Raw genomic sequence first — 18,789 nt, forward strand, 5'->3', positions numbered from 1 at the left:
GAAGTAAGCTGGATACTCTACCATTCGCATCATTGTACCAGTAGCTTCGCACTGCAACGATTATGTAGGTGGTGTCTACGCGGCAGGGCAGTCAAACATGCCAATGCACACGTTGCACACGGTCATGAAAAATTATTCGACATGTGGGTGAAATCAGAGAGTGCCGTGTCTGCAAACACAAACTTGGAGGGCATTCATTGCAGAATTTCCCTCAGTTTCACATTCGAGATGCGGACGATGTCCGTTCGAACCTTCGAACCATACACTGGAGGGGACGTAAAATTCCTACCCCTGGTCGATAACGGGAGCGAAGAAGGTTCACTGAAGTGTACCATTATCGACCAGGGGTAGGAATTTTACGTCCCCTTCAGTGTATGGTTCGAAGATGGTCGACCAATCCAACTTTTGTTGAGATCTTTCGCAGGATCCAAAGTGTGAGTAAGACAACTTCGGAAATCACAACTGAAGAGGCATTTGGGAAAGGCGGATCATCTTCTCGCTGCATATTAAAGGACTCGAGACTTCATCAATCGCAGCTCTTTGCTTCTTTGGTTTCGATTGAAGACAAATCCATTCCAGTTTCTTCGACTGTGGAGTATCTGCATACTGCAAGTACTTGTAGTCGAATTGAAGCATGGTTCTCTTTGAACGCGACGAAGATTGGTGATGAAGATCAAGTTCCATACTGTACTTCTCGTTTGTTCTGATCTTTGACATCTCAGGATCTGAATCGCTGCCATCTCATTCCGCACACGACCAAGCCGATCAACTGCAATCAGGCCGTGCAATCCAAAGTTGGAAGAAGGAACAACTCAGTCACCGAGTTGTTGCAGGGGATGGAAATCAATTAAAGGTTTCCTACGCAATCTGTGACGTGCAATAAACATCTGATAATCCGATTGTAGGCTTCAAAATACTACAGTGTTGATGAAGTTGGTCACTGGTTGCTGCAAAGCTGCAAATATCTTCAGGAGGTCGGAAGATTCGGTTAAGGTGAGCCTCCGGCTTGATTTTATTTCCGCTAGTAGGGTGACGATGATCTTGAGAGTGAGTTTCTAAGTTCCTCTAATTTTGATCAGCTCCGATGTAGAATTCGATTGTTGTTCCTCCCTGTGATCAATCCACTTCAACCATTACCACCCTCCCCGAAATCCACTCTTGGCAAAGACACGATCCATTGCGAGGGTGAGTGATTGCTGCATGCAGCTGCCATGATCTAAAAAAAAAGATCGATATTTCCATGATGCAAGCACTCCTAGAATGTGGGCCCCAAAGCAACGTCCACAACCAACTATGATGTTGCTTGTGGGCATTGCGGGACGTTAGATGTCCACATGAAACACCTCCAATATTGCTTGTGGACGTTGGTATGCGACCCGAATTCTAGTAGTGAAGTCCAATAACTAGAATACCCTTGAGACAGCTTTCGGGCCATCGAGTGGCTTCTTGCAAACGCATCTCATTCCTTGATGGCAGCCATTTCAGTTGATTGGAGTGAAATATCGCGAAAACATCATTAGGGGTTTCCTTTCCACTGAAATCTATGTTGGTCTGATCGACGAAGTTTTTGGTATCATCATAGATTTCAGGGAGGTGTTTTTGTGTCTTTTCTTCGCTGCGCAAGCTCAAATGTAGCTAGAGTTTCTTTCAAATATTCTACTTTTGGTTCTCAAAATGTGAAAACACTCAGCAGATGATCACTAATTGCAGTCCTGAATGACTGTAGTAGACGTGATTTCACGATAGCTCACTACGCAAAGTAGCCCATACACTGAACCCTGACATATACTGATTGGCGAGTAAATCACGGAAGGGTTTGACCCGATCAAAGTTGGTATTAGATTAACCATCAAATTAGTGAGTGCGGAATTAGGAAATCAGCGACAGCTGTCATCTGTCACCATGGTCCACTGTGTAGTTACTGACAATTTTGTGGTCATTTTCAGACTGAACATCGACCCCGAAGACGTCTCAAGTTTAACCCGAAGGATGTCGACGTCCCAAATCATGACAACATTCACTGGAGCCATGATGGCACTAACATTTCTGGCTATTATAGGAATCATCACCCTAGTGCAAACTGTAGAAGGCAAGCCCTTTCCAGCTCCTGACTTGAAACTCTGCAACTATACCGTCCGTTCATTTGAGGGCTGTTGTACGCTGCCCGTGCGCCTCGGCTCTCTCAAGAAATTTGACTTCCAGCCCCAGTTGCCAATGAGAGTGCGCCCTGCGGCGCATCTAATTGACGACGCCTACATTGCCAAGTACCAGAGGGCGGTGGAGATTATGCGAGCACTTCCAGACACGGACGGCCGGTCATACCTGGCGCAGTACAGACTTCATTGCGCTTATTGCAACAACCATCTCTACTACGAAGGTCGTGAGCATCCTCTTGAGATACACCAAAATTGGCTTTTCCTCCCGTGGCATCGTCTCTACTTGTACTTCCATGAACGCATCCTGGCGAAGCTGATCGGCGATGATGAGTTTGCCATTCCCTATTGGGCCTGGGACAATCAGTCGCCGATACCGCCATTCCCTGGCGAGATCCCGAAAGCATTCGCCCATGAGTGGAGCTTATCGCCAAATGCAATAAACAAGACATCTTCCTTGTATGACCCCGACCGTAACAGTTGTAGCAAAAACCCGCAGATAGTAGAGTTTCAAAACTTCACCGCATGCCCGTTGCCGCAGAACAAGTCCGCAGTTCGAGAACAAAACGCTCAGCTGATGTGGACGCAAGCAGTATCGGTGTCAGTAACGCCTTTGATCATGGCTGGGGCACCGTATCGATTCGGTGATGACGGTGGTATGGGAATGGGGGGCATCGAAGGGCGACCTCATGGTCCTGTTCACGTATGGACCAATACGAAAGATATGGGCACGTTCAAAGACTCTGCTGCAGACCCCATTTTCTTCTCACATCACGCCAACATCGACCGCTTATGGGAAGCATGGAAAACACTGCCTGGAAAGTATCGCAAAGACGTGACGGACCCTGATTACCTTAACACGGCCTTCACATTCTACGACGAAGACGGCGACCAAGTGTCCGTCACGGTGGCGCAGGCGCTCGACCTGGATCTCCTAAGGGTGAAGTACCAGGAGCTGCCTATGGCATGGACGGACAAAGGAACCGTCACGGAGGGCTCGAAGCCAACCTGGAGCTTCTGCAACCCGAAATCTTCCGAATCTGACATCGCTGAAATGGTTAAAAACACCCCCCGTTTTAAGGAACCTGTTTGGTTAAAAGAGGGTCCGGTCACGTTCAAACTTAAGCGAAGACCTTGGTTGTCAGACCGCCACGGAGAGGAGTTGCTTCAAATCAAGGCGAACTTCCCATGGAACTCCTCGCATCTGATAAATGTGTTCGCGTTCCTGCCGGACGCAAACTACGAGACGTCTTCGATCGGGTGTCTGGAGTATATTGGAAATTTGCTCTCCTTCCCCCACGTAGGTCAAGCGCCGGCTGTTCCTCCAGTGGTTAACTTTAAAATGGGGATTCGGCGCAAGCTGGAGCTCATGGGACGGGCTCACTTAAAGGAGATTGTGATCACGCTTGTCGGCGAAAAGACGATACCGAGTGCTCCGCCAGGAGCTCAAGGGGAGACTGGGATCACCCTCACCAGCCTCAAAATCATACATTCTAAGAAGTAGAACTGTAGGGCATTTATTCATGGTTTTGACTTTTGATCATTAACAGTTAAGACTCCTGGGCTTATCTGTATTCTTTCTTTTTCTATTTCTAAACGCACGGGGTGCACCCTTTGCTGATTCCACTTTTTGGACTTACCTGCATCTAAACAAGCTAGTTAGCTACTTTAATTCAGGCTTTTTCTAACCTATTCAGGTAGTTCAGTTCATTTTGAGGTCTCTTGCGGATTGGCCACAGTGGTATTCAGAGATTCTCTATGTGGAAGACGTTTGTGGCGGACTTCTATGCACGGATTGGCCATTTGAATTCAGTGGATCTGTAGAGGTAGTAGTTCGTGAATATGACCCCCTTCGTTACTGGGAAGTAGGCAGCATTGGATTTGCAGCAAAGAATTTACTGCGTATTTACAAATAAAGAAAATTTGATAGTTCGCTACCCGTAAATTATTCTTTTTTTGCTTCTGTTCCTCGAAAGTGTCGGTTTCAGTTGTAAAGATCTGAACTTCACCTAGATTTAAGCAGGGGAAAACTCTATCAAAAGCTAGTCTAACAGTAATGAACCTATTTCTTGGAAAATAAGGAGATTAAATCTGTAGGGGTTGCCACCAGCAGCCGGGCATAGCGAACACACCCAGTGCATGGAAAATGAACCGTTGCCCACTCTGAATCCGTGCTGGTGTATAGAATGACTGTCCTTTTCCATGTGTTGGGCTTGAATCTGTATGTATTGACTGCTTATTACACTACTAACGCTATCTGAACTGATATACGAACCACAACCGCTAAACGTCAATAAGTATAAGATAATGAAGGGTTGTAAATAACGAAGATGACGAAGCAATGACAATTCAAGGTGCCTATTTTCCACTTCATACTTCTAACCTACGTGGACAGGGACAACTCAACTGCTGCATGTGACATGCAAAACAGAGCCCGTCAAAATGTAGACCTTCCTGAGTATAAAAGTCGACATAGTATGTAGGGGAATGAAATGCTCCACACCTAGCAAAGAATCACAGCTCTGAGTACTACACCAGAATCCATTGTCTTCAGATTCAATTTTACAATCACGCTATTCACTAATTGGAACATGCAAAAATGAAAAGCACAGAACTCAATTAACAAATATAGAGTTCGTCACAATCACGAGCTCATGCATTTTAGAATAACTTACGTGTCCTAAACCACATAGCCTAAAGAATCATTCAACCTCCAGGGTAAAAAGAATCCAACACATGTGAATTTCAACCATTTGTCAACTCCCCAAACTTTGAGGTTGTTCTCTTTCTGACTGAACCCGATTTGAGAGGCAACATATCCTATCCTTAGATCTCGAGTGACAACTAAGACCGCTGGCCACCCAAATCCTCTCTTAAACTTCATGTGGATGGACCAATGTACAGTCAAAAATAGAATGTACCAATAGCACAAGTTGCCTAATAATAAGGCCTGTAACGCATTGGCCTCCTGAACCTTGGCACTTTCCTGCACATGACACCTCGTTTCTATTAACACAACACAATCAAAGTTTGTGGCACGAACTTTGCAACCACGTATTCTTACCACACAACAAACCATCAACATAACATCTAACAAGTGTACTATTTTCTGTGACCAATTGAGTTTAAAATATACCAGCAAAATCAGATTCTATCTACAAATACCAAATATTGTATCAAGAAATGCAAGAAACAAAAAAACAAAAAATAAAAAAAATAAAAAAACTCTAAGCTCCTTTGAAATATGCACCGCCACAACTCAGAATGGAATCCAGCCAGGATGCCCACCCAGAACCATAGGAAGCATACCCATAGGGAGCTGAAAAGGGCCTCCGTGGGCGGTACCCATAATAAGGGGCGTATGGTCGCCCCCGAAAGCCCTTCATTCCAGGTACATTTGTTCTCTTTGATGTGACCTGCGAACATGAACAGGGATCATTCCGGAGATCAAATTCCAAACAAAAGACAGGATCCTTTCACACGTAAACCTTGAAAAGCGTAGAACTAAGCCTTGCAGAAAATTCAGTATATAATTGGCATATACAAGGACAATTTCTACGGCCAAGGGTAGTATAACAACCTTGAGTGGACGGTTATGTAACTCAGATTCGCTAAGAAGTATTGCATTTTGAACTGCTTCTACTTCCAAGAACTCCACGTAGGCAAATCTGATCGCATGAAGACATTAGGTCAGAGACTAGATGCAATCCGAGACTTGTAAACCGCACGAGATATAATCATCCAGAACAAAGAAGCTACTTAACTAGTAGCCCCTTGCTATAGCCTCATGAGGCCTACATCGAAACGGGGAGATTCCTGTCTGCTGTCGAGATTTGACTGCAAAACATTCTAAAACACGTAGTAATAACATCCTGATATAAGTTCAAAGATGATGCTAGTGAAAAAAGAGGCATTACCCTTTTGGCTGTCCAAACTTGTCGGTCAAAATTGTGACGCGATTCACTGTGCCACATGACTGAAAGTGTTGTTGTACTTCTTCTGGAGTGCAGGAATAATCAACCTGCGCAGAAAAAATAATAAACTCAATCAAGTGTTCACTACGATTCTGTCGCTGCTTTACTAGCTCAAAAGAGATGGAGCTCCTGAAACAGTCACTTGGACAAGCCCAAACAGCCGCTTAAACAGTTCAATAAATTACAAGGAAAAGCATAACCTAGCCCACTGTAAGCGAACATGCATTCAGAAATGTATCTGTGGACTAATACAAAGTCAAGCACAAGTGGAAGAGTGTTTACATTGCCAACAAAAACAGATCGAGCATCAGCCTCCTCTCGGTTAGCCTGGGCTCCACTTGTGATTGCCGAGTCTGAAAAAAATCGAATTCCAGACATAATTAGTTCATTATGAAAGTGGTCTTTTTCAATAAATTTGAAATCTGATTGTCAATTAGGCGTTTTGAATGAAATAAACAATAGCGTTTCAATGCCTGAATCGGATGGCATCCTCAATCGACTATGAATCAACAAAGACCACTGCAGTTCATTCGACAACCACGGCATCGCAGCCAAACGCTTCGGATAAGATACACATTGATTTAACAACAAGAAAACGCTTCGAACCTTTAATCTCACTTCCAAGTCCCCAATACTGATACATAAATGCAGCATCCTTTTAGAGTTGGTAAGTTTTAAAGCCAAACTAATTGCTATGCAGAATTGAAATGCGAGAGCGAGTAGGAGGATTCAAACCTTGACTACCACCCATCTCTTTCTCAACTTTAGCTTGCATATCACGTAGAGCAGCGGCCTCTTCCTCCATCTCCTTCAAACGTTTCTTCATCTCCTCCAGCTCCTTAAAAGCACATAATGTGAACAACAAAAACACGGGTCAGAACCATCAAAACACAGTTATAGGTGTTTACATAATGGTGGTGAGATGCTAGTCTGTAATCTTATCAAAATACAACCAAATATTGTTGTTTTATTCAGAATTCTCAGTGATCTCTTGCACGGATGAGGAACAGCGGCTCTAAGAACTTTATACCAATGTAATTATCTGCGAGACATGTCTCATAGAAACCCAAATATGAAAAACGTCAAGAACCACGCCAAGTATGGATCCTTTTTTCCAAAATCCCCTCGGTAGTCAGCACTGTGACAAACTCTTCTCTGCATCCTCGATCGGCTCTGAGTCAAGATTGAACACGAGACTACGAAGAGCAGGCAGAGAAATGCTTACTGATAGTCATGCAGTTCAGCACACGCATGAACACCGCGCAAACCCCAAACGATGCTCTCGAATAAGACAATACACGACGCACATGTCTGGAAGATGTTACCTTAGACGCAGCTTCATCAATGCCAATGTCCCCCTTAAGGAGGAGGTCCTCGCAATCTCCATCAGAGTCCCCCTCGAGCTCCCCCTCCACTTCGTCGGGTATGTCACCCCCATACACTTCATGCTCCTCCTCCATTAAAACTTCCTAGTTACGAACAAACCCTAAGCCCAAGCGACAACGAGCTGTACAACTCCTACCCTAACTCTTGACTGTACTGAGTTTCGGGGTGACTCTTTTCCTTTTTTCTTTCTTTTTTCAAAAATTGAAAATGAAAATTAAAAACTACGGTACCCAAAACCCTTACAGAATAATTTCCAGGACAAGGAGTAGGCTGAAACACAACCACTGCCACAATACAAACGAGACAATGGCGAAAGGGCCTTTCTGCCTGCCTGCCTGCCTGCCTGCCTGCCTGCCTGCCTTGGAGGTTGCTCCCGTGCGGCACGAGTGGGTGGGGAATGGGAGTGAGTATGAAAACGGAAGGCAGAGGACGATGACGATGAAGCCCACTTCAATCCTGAAGTACTCCTTTCTTCCTCCTTTCTCCTTTCTCCTCCTACTCTTCCAACCCAGCACTGAAAGTGTCACTACAAACGGCAGCAGCAGCGTCGACCTAATTTTGCATCCTCCTCCTCCTCCTCCTCCTCCTCCTCCTCCCCGACGCAACCAACACACCCCACTTACCCAAATCCAGCCCTCACTCACTCGCATGAAAATAGAGGGCGGGGGGAGGACTAAACAACGCCAAACATCACCAAACAGAGCAACAACAAACAAGTAAACAACACCAACAACAACTAATCAAAATTCAAATCATTCAATCATTGATTGAGGCCAAATTCTCACCTCCGATTGCCAGTTCGTTTTTTTTTTTTAATATGTTTATTTGTTTATTTTTATTTCTTTCCTTTTGGAGTATGAATATGAAATGTTGTTACATACAAAACACCTCTTTCAAGACAGTGTTTTTAGATGGCAGTGATTGTGTATGTGTGTCTGTGCTGTGTGTAAGTTAATCAAACACATCAAAACAAATTTTTTGTGTAAGTTGTTTATTTTGTCAAGTGACAAAGATGTAGTGTAAATTTTCACGTTGTTGTATCTGTTTGTAGCTTTGACATATGTGCCAAATAGTTTATTTTTTATTTTTATTTTTTAAAATTGTAAACCTAATCGCGTATTAAATTTTATAATTGATATTTCTGCTGGAGAAAAGGAGTGATAAGAATTGTGACCTAACTTGAAACGTATAGGAACCATGTTCTAATATGTTTACTATTTTGTGTATATATACATGATTTGTAAGTGACATACAACCCAAAGAATGTGCAGTCAAGCATACCAATTATTGGAGTGTAAGGAAAATGCTTAATTTATTAAACATACTATTTTAATTTACTCCACTTAACAAGATGAACAATGTAAATTTGACTTTGGCAGTCAGTGTTACATGAATCTCTAAAAGTGGAAACGTTTTCATTTCCGTTAATATATGTAAAAAAAATGTTCATTCTAATATCCTAACTTCAAAATAGAAAAAAAACTGCTTACAGAGTAAATTTTATTAAATTATAAAGTCTCGATTTTGATTTATTAAAAAGGATATTATATTATATTATATTGTTGTTTTTATTTATATATTATTATTTATTATTGAGTATTTATTATGCATTTCAAACCTTTAGAACCAAACTTTTAAGATGAATATAACATCGTGCAACTTGTATTTTATTTTCTCATTATCTATTTCTATTTTAAAGTAAACGGCATGTAACTCGGTAGCAACCCAACTGGGACTTGGTGAAAGCCACGTCCAGAAAACGAACGAAACCTTTTCGTCAGTATTCATTCGTTCGAATCTCATCCATCAAACGCGTGCACTCCAACATGCTCAAGTGGACACAGCGACGAGGATTCTTATGGACGAGGAGGAGGCGACGAACAATTGAATTAACGAACGAATAATGGACGGACAGAAGCCTCCGTCAGGGGGATGTCGATGCCGATGCCGATGCCGAAAATGTCTGAAGGGAAAATTCCAATTGAGCATTAGCGACAAAGAGGTTGCCAGTGGGAATCAGTCCCACTGGGTCTCTCTCTCACTCGCAGGGTTTCTGTGAAGTCAGTTTAGGGGAGCGGATCATTCATTGCAGGCAACCAGGATCTGTGAAGAAGCAGGAGCCTGGGGTTCAAGGAGAATCGTGAATGAGGAAGGATAGTTGTGACGGCAGTTAACTGTTTTGCAGGTTTTGTCCAGCTCTGATTTGCGGTGGAATGGTTGTCGTTGCGATGAAATTTGTTTCTCTTACGTGAATTTTCGAGTTTGTAAGGAGGTTGTGGGGGTGTTCTGGAGCTGAAGAACGGGATTTTGCGATTGTAGACAGGTCTCGTGGAGCTGTAGTTGTGTGTTTTGAAGTGGGCATTTTTGGTGGAATTAGTGTGGCAATGGCGGTGGCACCTACTATGACAATGCAAGGAAGCTTGGCAGGATTGCAGCAGCTGGAGTTGCCACGAACTTCGTATTTGGGGTCGCAGTTGGGGTCTCAGTTCAGGGTTAGGCAGCCTTGCGTGAAGTTGTCTCCCAGGATTAGCAGCCTTAAACTCCATTGCCAAGTGAGCCCAAGCTCAACCACATTGCCTCAACTCAATGTCGACATCTCTGGTCCGTCAGCGGTGCCACTTTCCTATCTTGTCTTCACAGCGAGGCTTTGTGTCGTTCTTCTACCTCTATGGCATGGTCTTTGTCTAGAGTTGCAGGAACTGAAGCCCAGAATTTACATGTCTTACGATGCTACTGAGTTAGCGGCCCCACTTGTGTTCAGAAGGGCGATGCTAAATATGTTCTGCAGGTCCTGGCAAGCCATTGCAGCCTGTGGAGCGAACAACTATTCGCTTGGCTCTTCCCAGCAAAGGACGTATGGCGGAAGACACGCTCGGTCTGATGAAGGTTGCAGGTTTTGCAGTACTTTTCGATTACGTGTAATTTACAGATCAGCAGTCACGTCAATTAGGACTGCTTAGTCATACCCGGAAGTTCGTCCAAGGTTTGGTAACTAAATCTATGTGAATCTTGATCATTTGGTGCACAGCATAGTTCTGATGATTTATGAAACGGGCTATACACTTGCAGGATTGCCAGCTTTCAGTGCGTAAACTGAACCCTCGCCAGTACATAGCAGACATTTCTGAAGTGAGTTAACATCTATCAACGTTCATATCATTTTATTTATTTCGCCGTGCAGTATTGTGCCTTCAATCCAAGCTAGCCACGGTTTTGGATTCGAGAAAGCTCTCTCCATTTTTTTGTTTGTTTTAATTTTTTTCACACTGGTCTTTTTGTATTCTTCTGTTATAGTTGGTTTCATTCACAACGGCTTTCATCATTCTAAGCTTGAAAATTATTCTCTACTCGCTTGTGCCACTTCTGTTCTCAGCTCAAGAATGTTGAAGTGTGGTTTCAACGAGCATCCGACGTTGTGCGTAAGTTAAAAACTGGGGATGTGGATATGGGAATTGTTGGCTATGACATGCTTCGGGAGTACGGCGAGGTGAGACATCCTTTATTTTAGGTCATAATGGAACTGACATTATCACGTAACGTCAGCAGTTTTAATAGAAGAATTAAATTTTGCATTAGTTTCTGTGTGAAAATGTTTGTGCGAAGGGGAGCTTATTAGGAATCACGCATTGGAAATTAATGCTGTATCATGAATTCTTGGCCAGGATTCCGAGGACCTCGTAATTGTTCACGACGCATTGGGATTTGGAGAATGTCACCTTGCAATAGGGGTTCGTGGATAATCTATCTCAAGCTTTTTATAATCCAAGTTGTGTAGCTTTAGCAGTTACTCTTCCTCCATTTTGAGTTTCCTAAAAAAATATTTTTTTCTAAAAAAAGTAAAACAAATCTTCAAGAATACAGGGAGCTAGATGCACTTACTGTCAGGTAGTTCTTGCTTTTATTACTGCATTTGTGTTAATTGGTTTCTTAGTTTTCATGATCTAGGAGAACTACCTCTTCTAATTTGGAATCGACTCGTGGTTTCAGATTCCAACTTACGGCATCTTTGAGAACATAAACTCTTTAAACGAGCTAGCTGCAATGCCACTATGGACTGAAGATAGGCCTTTACGTGTTGTTACAGGCTACACTTATGTATGCAATGATTGCAACCTTTTCGCACGACATACATGTTTTCTAATATGTACGAATACATATCTGCTGAAATACACGCTAGTTTCTATGTTTAAGACGTAGTTTTCAGGGTTTAACATTGAACCTCCGACAATGATGCTCATCATGGTGATTTTTCTTCAATTCAGCTGGGGAAGAAGTTCTTGGAAAAGCATGGGTTTAAACACGTCCAGCTTTCAACCGCTGATGGTGCCTTAGAAGCTGCACCCGCCGTAAGCAACTTCGCTGCATTTCACCGTTTCGCTCTAGTCTTTCTAATGATAACATCCCTTTTCGTTGGTTCCCTCTTTGAGTTCTACCAGTAACAGTGTGTTGCAGTAAGCGTGTTAATGAAGTTCTTGCTTTGTAGTTTCTTACACGATTCTACTTGGAATATTCACAGATGGGGACTGCTGATGCCATTTTGGATTTGGTGAGCAGCGGAACCACTCTGCGCGAGAACAATCTCAAGGAGATTTCCGGGGGAGCTGTTCTCAGCAGTCAGGTCTCTCCTTCCACTAACAGTTCCTGTCATCCTGTTTTAAAGGAGTAACAGAGAAAAGACATATTCTCATCAATCATATTGTTCACCTGTATCCCGTGATAATCACGCCTTAGACTGTTAGTTTATCTTCATTCAGGATGCTTTGAATGGGCGTTCTTTCAAGTATAAACAGTGAAGCAAAAAATTTGTTACCAACATTACGCATGTACCGTTATTGTTGATTATGTAGTTATTTATAAGGTGATTTTGTATCGTTCTTTGCAGGGAGTGTTTGTTGCCAACAAGAAGGCATTGCTAGAACGCAAGGAGGTGCTTGATGTTGCTCACGAAATGTTGGAGCGGTTTGAAGCACATCTCACTGCGTTGGGTCAATTCACTGTAGGGTTTGACACCTTCTGAGTAGCGAAAATCAAAACACTAAAAATTAGCTTACAGACTTGATTCAACTGGACTTAACTTGATTGATTCTTAGGACGAGTATGGTCTTTTCTGTGATGGTTCCTTTACTGCGGTTCACCTTTTAAATGTTAGACCTGGTCAGTGCCTACACAATTCTAATTTTTTCGCATGTATATGAACAGGTAGTAGCCAACATGAGAGGTGCTTCTGCAGAGGAGGTTGCTGAGAGAATACTCAATAATACCAGCTACCCAGGGTTGCAGGTTTGTTAACCACCATTGTCTCCAACTCAGTGTAGTGTACGTGGGTTGTAGTTGCTTTCGTCATAGCTTGCCTGAAATCACGTCGTTGGCTGTTAATGGAGGAGTCACACGTGTTCTTTACTGAGTCATAATTCGATATCCCTTCAAAAATATAGGTTCTCACCAAGAATTTGTCATAACAAAACTTCCCAAGTAGGCGTCTTAGGTTGACCTGGATGTTGACGAAATGACGAAGCATTTGTTAAAATATGACTCTGGCCAGCTGTCTTGTCACATCTGCTCAAATTATACCCAATATTGCGACAACTGCATTAAATACCGTGGGCTTCGAGCTCACTGCAAATTTTTTGTTCACGACGACCTCGTATTTTGGTTACGAGATCCTTGAGTTTGGAACTTGTGAAATTCAAATAATGCAACTGTTTACGTAGCACGAATTATTATCGAAATTAGTGGTAAAGAATATACAACTTTCCATATTTTAGCATGATCATTATTAACCTTACGAGACATGGTCTTAACTTTCATGTATATTCTGTGCGCACCTGCAGGGCCCTACTGTTAGTCCTGTTTATACGAACGAAGGAGGTACTGCAAACGTAGACTATTATGCGATAACCATCTGTGTTCCGAAGCCTCAACTATATCATGCTGTCCAGCAGCTAAGAAAGGTATTTTGGTGGTCACCGAAATTTATTTTATGGTGTTTAGGATCAGCACTCCAGTGTCTGGTTGGCATGGAGTTGAGAGCGTCAATTGTTCATTTTGGGAACCTGATATATTACCAGATTGATTGCCATTTTAAACATGTCCACTCGAGATTGAACAATTTGTATGCTGAAGTTCGCTTCTCTTGATGTTGGTCACAGGCTGGAGGTAGTGGTGTTCTGGTGTCACCATTGACCTACATTTTTGACGAAGAGACTCCCAGATACAGGCAGCTCTTGGAAAATCTGAAAGCATAGAGATGCATCTGCAACGCCTACCAGAAGGTATCCAATTTTGTGAGTGTATCTGGATAACGACACTAGACGTTGCATATTAGTCTAAAGGAGCCCTTTGAAAGCATTGAATAAATCGATTTGCAGGTGTTGTGATGTTGATCTTGGCATGCAACCCTTAGATACCTGACCAAGAGTAATTTGTCTAGCAAGTACTCGCATTCAAATGGACCTCTCACATGGGGAAAAAACCAACAGGAACAGCTGGTAGATGCTTCTCTCACTACATGAAGGAATTCGAAAATTTTCTCAAAGTTTTAATCTTTGGTGAGTGACTCCACCTAGTGTGATTGTCTCCTACACAAGCTGTGTTGTCCTCTTCCCTCGTTTGCAGAGTCCTCCACAAATTTGGTTGAGACTACTAGGCACTGACAGACAATATATTTAAGTCTTACAAAGATATATTCTGGGCTTTTAATAATTGGCATGCAATCCTTTTAGATGTCATATATGCAATAATTCTTAACACTGCAATACTTGTGTATCAATTGTAGTTTTTTTCAATGCTGTGTATTAGAATGGAATGTCAAGCTTAATAATTGGGTTGTGATGGTATGGTTTGTATGGAATTAGAGAGTAAGTGTTTTTCAAATTTTTGTAGATGTTGAACACACGTAGTTGGGCTATTTTTCATGATGCCTTCCTTTTTGTTCATTGAGGAAATTATCTAAAGTGAATTGATGAATAAAAGTCTGTAGTGAAGAGGTTGTTTAAAGTTTTTTTTTAAGGTATATTTTATATTTTAAGAAAATCGTATGTTAGAGGTATTGAAAAAAAAAAAAAAAAAAAAAAAAAAAAAACTGTCATTAAGTTGTGTCATCTCAGTTGGACTTGTAACATATTTGTTTGAAAAGTTAGAAGTCTTACACTTGAAATACTCAAAAACTTTGAGGCCATACGTTTAAATATACATGTGTTATTAAAAGATTAATATAAAAAGTAGAAATAGAATTGATCATTCATAACATAGTCTGAAATTAGTAAAGATTGGGCATGTGAAGATTGAACACTTGGAGTATCACATAGTTTATGGCCATTAGTTGGAAATTTTCATTATTGGGAATGAAGTTGTCAATCAGAAGATGTAATAACAAATCTCATTCTTTGTTCATTTCCAAAAAATTGAAGGTTTGCAGTAAGATCAATTTTAAAAAAAAAAATTGAAGATGTCTAGATAACTTACCAAAAAAACTTGAAAGTCACATTGTAGCAACTTGAAAATAAACTGATCATGAAAATAAGACCAAACCCTATTCCAAAAAATGATCTGCCACCAAAATTGTATCTCTTCATGTCTTCACATCAACTTTTTGCTTTGAAAATTATGACTATCTTGAAGCATGTGAGATATCATAAAACCCCGCAAAGCACTAAGAAATTCAGTTCATTTTGAGGTTCCCCGCACAATATCCCATGTCAGAGTATAAAAGAAACCTGAACCATCAATCATCCCACAATAGTTGGTCAGAAACAAGGCTTGCTCCTGCTGGACACCAGTCATAAGCTATACAGTGGACTCAGTTCCCAAAGCATGTCAATGCCTTCAAAGCCCCCCATAAGAGTAAAAGCTCTTCAAAATGACAAAACCCTCTGTCATGTTTATTGATTCCACACATTTCTATTAAACCACTCAAAAACCAAATGCCATATCTGGATAAGAGTTGACCCCTTGAACATTACTAATACAAACACCCTTGCAATAATAATAAATGAATGGACATGAATCTTCTAAATTCATCACATTTTTGACACAGGGTCATCAATGACCCCCCCCCCTCCCCCTTTCTTGCTGCTACCATGAGCAAAAGTGAATAGAAAGCAATAAAATCTGCACCAGGGATTTCACAGATTTGTATACATCATGTACATGCTCAAGAAGGGTGCAATTTCAATATCAGTAACTTGGATAAGCTCAGATAAGCACCAGCAAGTTCTTAATGTCAAATTGAGCTGCCTTTGAATAAATTGTGCTATCCTTCATGTGGATAGCACCAAAAAGGGCAAAGATTTGCACCATCTTTGTTGCCAAGTTGCATCTGCACAAGATGCAACTTGATGTTGCTAACAATAAGTGGGAAACATTGGCTTGCCTACAAAATATGTAAATTGCATGATTGTGACTTTCAAGACTCTTTTTTTTGTCTTAGCGTTGTCATATTACATGAAGTTTGCTTAAGAATGTACTCAACACCTGATTGTGGAAGGAAAAATAGAATTTGCAACAAGGTGATCATAACAAACCTAATACAATCCTAACAAAATTCTGATTAAATTATGACAATTCTAATCAACCTTTAATTAAATCCACAAGAAGTTTCAAAAACTTACAAAAGAAACATAAGAAATCATAAATTAACCTTGATGAAATATATATAATAAAGAAGTCTGAAAGAAATATTAAAAATAAGACTCTAGTTGAAATCCAATTCATCTTAATATAATCTTCAACAAATCCTAATAAAATCCTAAAATAATCTTAATCAAATCTTAAACCAAATCCTAATGAAATCTTTTTCAAATCTTAATAAAATTCTAAATCAAACCTTAATGAAATCCTTTCCAAATCCTAATAAAATTCTAAACCAATTTTAGTCACAACTTAAACCAAATCCTAATAAAATCCTAAATCTTATTCATATCCTAGACAAATCCTAAATCCTAAATGAATCCTAAATCCTAAATGAATCCTAAATCCTAACTCTAAACTAAATTCTAATTGAATCCTAGTCAAATCTTAAATCCTAATTAAATCCTAGACAAACCTTAAATCCTAATTAAATCCTAGACAAACCTTAAATCCTAACTAAACTCTAAACAATCTTTAATCAAATCCTAAATCTTAGAGTCTTAATAAATCCTACAAAGTCCAATTATTGATTATTGAATTGTTGATTTTGACTAAAATTTTATTTAGACTTCAATCAACAAGAAATTAACAAACACACAAAAATTGAGAAGAATCAAACTTATTAATTGCAAAAAATACTTCCAAAACCTCTTAGTTATTGATCACCCTCCTTCTCTAACTTAAATATTGATCTTTCAACACTGATTTCTCCTTGCTGAACTATTCAATTGCTCCAAATTATGATTTATGTATAGATTTTCAAGTCTTAACTTCTTTCACTAATTTTTGCTTCAATCTTACTAGCAAATATTGCTAGATCTTAGAATCACTCATTGATCCTAAATCTCAAATTTCCAAGACTATAACCCATAAAAACCCTCGTATGTTTCAACCTAACTGCTTGATTGACTTCAAAATTTCTTATACACATTTAGAACAAGTACAATAATAAAATGCCAAAATTTCACTAGTACATATGCTACAAAATTCAAAAAACCCTCAAATTTATAAACATATTTTTATTTCTCAAAATCTAAAGCCACTAAGAATATTATTAACTTTGAAAATCTCTCAAAACCTCAATATTAATCCAAATGACCTCAAATAAATTCTCAAAAATATTTTCTTAAGTTTTATCCTAAATTCCATTCTCCAATTTATAAAAGAACTATGGAGTTGCTATAGATGCTTAATTTCGTGCCTTAGAGTTTGATTTCAACCTTGGTTGGCAACCGGTCCTCTTTGAGTACCAAATCTTGTCTTCTTGAGGTAATTTTTGCTAAAATCAACTCCTAACTCTCTCCTACATATGCATATATGTTTTTTTTTTTTTTTTTCTAATCTATCTTTTTTTGCCTCATTTATGGTTCTATAAAATAAATAGATCCTATTTTTATGAAAGGTAATTTTAATACTAATAAATTTTACTACTTGCCTATCATTTATCTATGTTTTTTATTATATATTTTTAATTAAGCTCTTATATAATAAAATAATTTCCTTCTTCTTTCATCTAATGGCCATGTTACTACAAGACAATGCTACTTGGATACAAAAAGCTGTTGATATATATAAATTTATGGAGGCATATGTGGATGTAAGTTGCATTAAGTGTGGAGTTTCTTATTAATAATTTTTCTCTTAAGTATTAACATCAAGCATTAACTTATGTATATAATGCATAGTCAATATTAGTGCTTAATTAATTATAAGTTTAAAATTTGACATAATCATCACTTTTTAGACACTCAAGTTAGATTTTCCAATGTTGAGAATGGATTTGAAAGTTTATTTAGGACTTCACAATGGCACCAACCTTATCAAAGGTGGTGTCTCCAACATGCAATGTTTGCTCTTGCATTGTCCTAATAAGACACATGATTAGCTCACACTTTAGGTATTATAAACAAAGATTACTCCTTAGATGAATATCCACACAATGATGTTTGGATAAAGTGTGTATATATATATATATATATATATATATAAACTCACACACACACTTTAAATCCTCAAAAGAAAGCATTAGTAGGCTATGGTACTCATGGTAGATAAATACAATGTAGTGCAGCTTTATCTTTTACTTAGCTTTTTCCAAAGCTTTGTATATTCCAAACACCACTTTAAAATCCTTCTTATCTTTGTTGGTATGATGTGCTCTCCTTCAAGAGAAGTGCACAACACCTAGGGACCTTGCCATCAGACGTGTCAAGATGTTTGTATGTTGGGGTTGATCCTCTATGCTTGAGAGTAAACTTCCTTTCAATAAAATTAAGGAATGTTGCACACATGATTTGCAGCTGGGTATTAGGAATTCTAATACATACATACATACATACACACACACACACACACATTTATATGTAAATATATAAGATGTCAGTCTTCTCTGCTTATCCATCTATGACGCCTGACATGAGACAAGTAGGTTCCAGGTTCTCACTGTAATACAAGTACCTGGCTGGGTTTTTCAGTGTTGCAACAGCCATGTTCCCTATAAAAGCTTCAGGCTCAATGCTTTGGGGGCAAGGCTCTGTCCACTAGGATTCCTGTCCTTGGAAGCCTGTGAAGTTATCAGAATAGTGAGCCCCTCTGTTTTTTGTTGTTTTGTTGTTTTGATTAGTTTTTAGTTTTTAAAACTTTTTTCT

General features: G+C 39.9%; 3 protein-coding genes across 15 annotated transcripts; 2 read left to right on the plus strand and 1 right to left on the minus strand.

The window, feature by feature from the left end:
* The first annotated feature begins 363 nt into the window (after positions 1-363).
* Positions 364-4,098, plus strand: LOC112295660 (polyphenol oxidase, chloroplastic). The gene is made up of 2 exons (XM_024547520.3): positions 364-993; positions 1,947-4,098. The coding sequence occupies exon 2, from the start codon at positions 1,990-1,992 to the stop codon at positions 3,655-3,657; it is 1,668 nt and encodes a 555-aa protein (XP_024403288.1). The 5' UTR covers positions 364-993; positions 1,947-1,989; the 3' UTR covers positions 3,658-4,098.
* A 639-nt stretch (positions 4,099-4,737) lies between these two features.
* LOC112295661 (polyadenylate-binding protein 2) lies at positions 4,738-8,255 on the minus strand. 3 transcript variants are annotated; one of them, XM_024547522.3, is made up of 7 exons: positions 7,453-8,255; positions 6,863-6,965; positions 6,410-6,480; positions 6,071-6,174; positions 5,734-5,821; positions 5,463-5,569; positions 4,738-5,139 (listed from the first exon to the last, which is right to left on the minus strand). In XM_024547522.3, exons 1-7 carry the CDS (start codon positions 7,585-7,587, stop codon positions 5,091-5,093), a joined length of 657 nt encoding a protein of 218 aa, XP_024403290.1. In that variant the 5' UTR covers positions 7,588-8,255; the 3' UTR covers positions 4,738-5,090. The 3 variants fall into 3 exon arrangements, with proteins under 3 accessions (XP_024403290.1, XP_024403291.1, XP_024403289.1); XM_024547523.3 differs by having other exon boundaries at positions 5,499-5,569; positions 7,453-8,205; XM_024547521.3 differs by having other exon boundaries at positions 5,442-5,569; positions 7,453-8,205.
* A 1,355-nt stretch (positions 8,256-9,610) lies between these two features.
* Positions 9,611-14,268, plus strand: LOC112295591 (ATP phosphoribosyltransferase 1, chloroplastic). Of its 11 annotated transcripts, none has more exons than XM_024547373.3 (14): positions 9,611-9,698; positions 9,833-10,114; positions 10,302-10,399; positions 10,583-10,642; positions 10,887-11,000; positions 11,176-11,241; positions 11,501-11,608; positions 11,776-11,859; positions 12,030-12,131; positions 12,396-12,509; positions 12,713-12,793; positions 13,345-13,464; positions 13,663-13,785; positions 13,944-14,268. In XM_024547373.3, the coding sequence occupies exons 2-13, from the start codon at positions 9,898-9,900 to the stop codon at positions 13,756-13,758; spliced, it is 1,260 nt and encodes a 419-aa protein (XP_024403141.1). In that variant the 5' UTR covers positions 9,611-9,698; positions 9,833-9,897; the 3' UTR covers positions 13,759-13,785; positions 13,944-14,268. The 11 variants fall into 11 exon arrangements, with proteins under 11 accessions (XP_024403141.1, XP_024403140.1, XP_090100587.1 ...); XM_024547372.3 differs by having other exon boundaries at positions 13,993-14,268; XM_090244461.1 differs by having other exon boundaries at positions 9,837-10,114; positions 13,993-14,268.
* Positions 14,269-18,789: the final 4,521 nt, after the last annotated feature.

The sequence above is a fragment of the Physcomitrium patens genome, chromosome 18 (genome assembly GCF_059467195.1).
Source record: "Physcomitrium patens ecotype Gransden chromosome 18, ASM5946719v1, whole genome shotgun sequence".
NCBI lineage: Eukaryota > Viridiplantae > Streptophyta > Bryopsida > Funariales > Funariaceae > Physcomitrium > Physcomitrium patens.

Bases quoted from the DNA above. Each gene is read 5' to 3' on its own strand.
- LOC112295661 (XM_024547521.3), bottom strand. From the start codon at position 7,587: ATGGAGGAGGAGCATGAAGTGTATGGGGGTGACATACCCGACGAAGTG. The intron at 6,175-6,409 runs GTAAACACTCTT...TTTTCTGCGCAG, and splicing joins GATCTGTTTTTGTTGGCAAT to GTTGATTATTCCTGCACTCC. The intron at 5,570-5,733 runs GTTGTTATACTA...TCATGTTCGCAG, and splicing joins TACATAACCGTCCACTCAAG to GTCACATCAAAGAGAACAAA.
- LOC112295591 (XM_024547371.3), top strand. From the start codon at position 9,898: ATGGCGGTGGCACCTACTATGACAATGCAAGGAAGCTTGGCAGGATTG. The intron at 10,115-10,301 runs GTCCGTCAGCGG...TATGTTCTGCAG, and splicing joins ACTCAATGTCGACATCTCTG to GTCCTGGCAAGCCATTGCAG. The intron at 11,242-11,500 runs GTTCGTGGATAA...TCGTGGTTTCAG, and splicing joins AATGTCACCTTGCAATAGGG to ATTCCAACTTACGGCATCTT.
- LOC112295660 (XM_024547520.3), top strand. From the start codon at position 1,990: ATGTCGACGTCCCAAATCATGACAACATTCACTGGAGCCATGATGGCA.